This window comes from Leptosomus discolor, unplaced genomic scaffold (assembly GCF_034619465.1).
Source record: "Leptosomus discolor isolate bLepDis1 unplaced genomic scaffold, bLepDis1.hap2 HAP2_SCAFFOLD_133, whole genome shotgun sequence".
NCBI classification, from domain to species: domain Eukaryota; kingdom Metazoa; phylum Chordata; class Aves; order Leptosomiformes; family Leptosomidae; genus Leptosomus; species Leptosomus discolor.
In genome coordinates this window covers 184,847-189,872 of record NW_028237773.1, presented here as the reverse complement: position 1 = coordinate 189,872, position 5,026 = coordinate 184,847, and the positions used below count along the sequence as shown (strand labels likewise).

Below are 5,026 nucleotides of genomic sequence, written 5' to 3'. Positions count from 1 at the left end.
CCCCGGGCTGCAGGGGGGCGTCTGCTCCACCACGAACCTCCACGGGCTGCGGGGGCTCAGCCTGACGTCCCACCCTTGGGGGACGGGGGTATCTCTGCTCCGGGACACCTCCCCCTCGCTGACCTGGGTGTCCCCAGGGTTGTTGATCTCCTCTCCTCCGCTTTCCAGCCAAGAACTGGCCCAACTGGTTGGTTCCCTCCCCCTCTTTAAGGTGGTTCCCAGAGGCTACGACTCCTTCGGCCTTGGCCAAATTTGAGACGAGGAGGAGCTTCGAGAAGCCTCATCCAGGACCCCCCCAGCCCCCCCCGGTGTGCGATGTCCCCTCCACCGCTGTCCCCGGCGGTGGCCTCGGCGGCGGAGGCCTCGGGCCGGGCGCTGGAGGCACTGGTGGGGCTGGCGGAGGCGCTGGGGTCGCCGGTGGCGCGGGCGGAGGCGCAGGAGGCGCTGGCGGAGGCGGAGGCGGCGCAGGCGAAGCTGGAGGCGGCGCTGGTGGCGGCGGTGGCGGCGGTGGCGCCGGCGGCGCCGCCGGGGATCGACGCCGAAGGTCTCTACCGGGCGCTGGGGGCGGCCGCCGATGCCGGAGCCGCCGAGCTGGAGCGGGAGTTGAGCTGCAGCCGCCGGCGGCGCTGGGCTCTGTGGGTGATCTGGACCGTCGCCCTGGTGCTGATGCTGGTCTGTACCCCCTTGCGTGAGTACGGACCAGAATGGACCAGTTCAGACCAGTAGGGAGCCCTACAGACCAGCAGGGACCAGTAATGCCAGTAGAGAACCCTAGGGACCGGTGCAAACCAGTAGCAAGCTCTACAGACCAGTAGAGACTTCGTCTTGCCCTTACCAGTGTAGACCAGAAGGGACCAGTTCAGACCACCAGGGAGCCCTACAGACCAGCGGGGACCAGTAATGCCAGTAGAGAACCCTAGGGACCAGTACAGACCAGTAGCAAGCTCTACAGACCAGTAGAAACTTCGTCTTGCCCTTACCAGTGTAGGCCAGAAGGGACCAGTTCAGACCAACAGGGAGCCCTACAGACCAGCAGGGACCAGTAATGCCAGTAGAGAACCCTAGGGACCAGTACAGACCAGTAGCAAGCTCTACAGGCCAGTAGAGACTTCCTCTTGCCCTAACCAGTATAGGCCAGAATGGACCAGTTCAGACCAGCAGGGAGCCCTACAGATCCACTTGGACCAGTGATGCCAGTAGAGAACCCTAGGGACCGGTGCAGACCAGTAGCAAGCTCTACAGACCAGTAGAGACCTTCTCTTGCCCTAACCAGTATAGGCCAGAATGGACCGGTTCAGACTAGCAGGGAGTCCTACAGACCAGTAGGGACCAGTTTAGACCAGTAGGTACCACAAGGAACCACTGTAGCAGTAGAGACCGGTAGCAAGCTCTACAGGCCAGTAGAGACTTTCTCTTGCCCTAACCAGTATAGGCCAGAATGGACCAGTTCAGACCAGCAGGGAGCCCTACAGACCAGTAGGGACCAGTTTAGACCAGTAGGGACGACAAGGAACCACTGTAGCAGTAGAGACCAGTAGGAAGCTCTACAGACCAGTAGAGACTTCGTCTTGCCCTGACCAGTGTAGGCCAGAAGGGACCAGTTCAGACCACCAGGGAGCCCTACAGACCAGCAGGGACCAGTAATGCCAGTAGAGAACCCTAGGGACCAGTACAGACCACTAGCAAGCTCTACAGACCAGTAGAGACTTCGTCTTGCCCTTACCAGTGTAGGCCAGAATGGACCAGTTCAGACCAACAGGGAGCCCTACAGACCAGCGGGGACCAGTAATGCCAGTAGGGAACCCTAGAGACCGGTACAGACCAGTAGCAAGCTCTACAGACCAGTAGAGACCACCTCTTGCCCTAACCAGTATAGGCCAGAATGGACCAGTTCAGACTAGCAGGGAGTCCTACAGACCAGTAGGGACCAGTTTAGACCAGTAGGTACCACAAGGAACCACTGTAGCAGTAGAGACCAGTAGAGACCAGTATGGTTCAGCAAGAAGCTCTACAGACCAGTAAAGACCTTCTCTTGCCCTGACCAGTATAGGCCAGAATGGACCAGTTCAGACCAGTAGGGAGCCCTACATATCCGCTTGGATCAGTGATACCAGTAGAGAAACCTACAGACCAGTAGGAACCAATACAGACCAGTAAGAAGCTGTACCCATGAATAGAGACTTTCCTCTGCCCTGACCAGTATGGACCAGTTCAGACCAGTATGAAGCCATACAGATCTCTTTGCATTGGTTACACCAGTAGAGGACCCTATAGACCAGTAAGAACCAGTAGAAAACTCTACAGACCAGTAGAAGGTTTCCCCTGCTCTGACCACTGTAGACCAGTCTGGAGCTATACGGGCCAGTAAGGAGCTCTATAGACCAGTTCAAACCAGTGTATACCAGTAAGGACCAGTAGGAGCCACTGTAGACCATTAGGGACCAGTAAAGACCAGTAGAATGCTCTACAGACCAGCGTAGACCAGTATAGAGCTTCTCCTGCCCCAACCAGTATGGATGGGGGAACACTGGGAGGGGACTGGGCACACTGGGAGGGAACTGGGGACACTGGGGAGGGATGGAGACACTGGGATGGGGACACCAGAAAGAGACAGGGGCACTGGGAGGGAACTGGGGACACTGGGAGGGGACAGGGACACAGGGATGGGAATGGGGAGACTGGGGTGGGACTGGGGACACTGGGTGGGGGACTGGGGACACTGGGGTGGGGGACACAGGGAGGGGACAGGGACACTGGGATGAGACTGAGGACACTGGGATGGGACTGGGGACAATGGGAAAGGGTGGAGAAACTGGGAGGGGGACTGGGGACACTGGGGAGGGATGGGGACACTGGGCCGAGACTGGGGACATTGGGATGGGACTGGGGAGACAGCGATGGGACTGGTGACACTGGGAGGGGACAGGGACACTGGGATGGGACTGGGGACACTGGGAAAGGACAGAGAAACCGGGAGGGGGACACTGCGACAGGACTGGGGACACTGGGAGGGGAACTGGGGACACTGGGACGGGACTGGGGACAATGGGAAAGGACAGAGAAACCGGGAGGGGGACTGGGGACACTGGGGTGGGATGGGGACACTGGGATGGGGACACAGGGAGGGGACAGGGACACTGGGCCGAGACTGGGGACATTGGGATGGGACTGGGGAGGCAGCGATGGGACTGGGGACACTGGGATGGGACTGGGGACACTGGGAAAGGACAGAGAAACCGGGAGGGGGACTGGGGACACTGGGGAGGGATGGGGACACTGGGATGGGGGACACCAGGAGGGGCCAGGGGACACAGGGAGGGGACAGGGACACTGGGACAAGACTGGGGACACTTGGACGGGACTGGGGACAATGGGAAAGGCTGGAAAAACCGGGAGGGGGACTGGGGACACTGGGGAGGGATGGGGACACTGGGCCGAGACTGGGGACATTGGGATGGGACTGGGGAGACAGCAATGGGACTGGTGACACTGGGAGGGGACAGGGACACTGGGATGGGACTGGGGACACTGGGAAAGGACAGAGAAACCGGGAGGGGGACTGGGGACACTGGGGTGGGATGGGGACACAGCGACAGGACTGGGGACACTGGGAGGGGAACTGGGGACACTGGGACGGGACTGGGGACAATGGGAAAGGACAGAGAAACCGGGAGGGGGACTGGGGAGACTGGGGTGGGATGGGGACACTGGGATGGGGACACAGGGAGGGGACAGGGACACTGGGCCGAGACTGGGGACATTGGGATGGGACTGGGGAGGCAGCGATGGGACTGGGGACACTGGGATGGGACTGGGGACACTGGGAAAGGACAGAGAAACCGGGAGGGGGACTGGGGACACTGGGGAGGGATGGGGACACTGCGACAGGACTGGGGACACTGGGCGGGGAACTGGGGACACTGGGGCGGGGAACTGGGGACGCTGGGAGGGGACGCGGCCCCTGGGTGACACGGCTGTCCCCCGCTGTCCCCGCAGTGGCCCTGGACGTGGTGCGGGAGGCGCTGGGCGTGACCCAGGAGGGCCACCTCGTCCCCTGCTTGGCCACCGTCACCCTCCTCTGCCAGGTGGCCCTGTGGGGGGGGGGGACAGCCCAACGTCACCTGGCCACCGCCGCCGGCCACCAGCGCCACCAAGCCCGCCGCTACCGCCGCCTGGCCCGCGCCGCCGCCGCCGCCGCCGCGGCCACCGAGGCCACCGCCGCGGCCACCGAGGCCATCGCCGCGGCCAACGCCGCCCTGGAGCTGCTGGAGGAGGTGACGGGTCACCTGAGGGCCCTTGTCACCGCTGTCACCCGGGACCTGGCGGCCGGGGGGGGGTTTTCCGCCAGCGCCCGCGTCCTGGGGGACGCCGTGGTGGCCTTGGGGACGGTCCTGGGGGACAAGGAGGGGACGCAGAGGTTGGCCTCGGCGTTGGAGGCGCTGCCGGGGGACGAGTAGGGACGGGGACACCGGGAGGGGACACCCCGATGTCCCCTGGCCCATCTGGGGACACCGGGAGGTCCTTCTCATCTTGGGGACACCCCGATGTCCCCTGGCCCGTCGGGGAACACCGGGAGGGGCCAGCTCATCTTGGGGACACCCCGATGTCCCCTGGCCCGTCAGGGGACATTGGGAGGGGCCACCTCGTCTCGAGGACACCCCGATGTCCCCTGTCCCATCAGGGGACACCGGGAGGGGCCACCTCATCTTGAGGACACCCCGATGTCCCCTGGCCCATCTGGGGACACTGGGAGGGGCCACCTCATCTTGGGGACACCCCGATGTCACCTGTCCCATCTGGGGACACTGGGAGGGGCCACCTCGTCTGGGGACACCCCGATGTCCCCTGGCCCATCTGGGGACACTGGGAGGGGCCACCTCGTCTTGGGGACACCCCGATGTCCCCTGTCCCACTTGAGGACACCAGGATGTCCCCTGTCCCACCTGGGGACGTTGGGGACGTCCCCTTCATGACCCAGGGGTTGGTGACACCGTCCCCTGTCCCTCCAATAAACCCTTGGGGACAC

At 63.0% G+C, this 5,026-nt stretch overlaps 1 protein-coding gene across 1 annotated transcript; it reads left to right on the top strand.

Moving 5' to 3' along the window:
* The first annotated feature begins 315 nt into the window (after positions 1 to 315).
* Positions 316 to 4,457, top strand: LOC147412827 (uncharacterized). Its single transcript, XM_086480975.1, has 2 exons — positions 316 to 688; positions 3,997 to 4,457. The coding sequence occupies exons 1-2, from the start codon at positions 316 to 318 to the stop codon at positions 4,455 to 4,457; spliced, it is 834 nt and encodes a 277-aa protein (XP_086337101.1).
* The last annotated feature ends 569 nt before the right edge of the window (positions 4,458 to 5,026 follow it).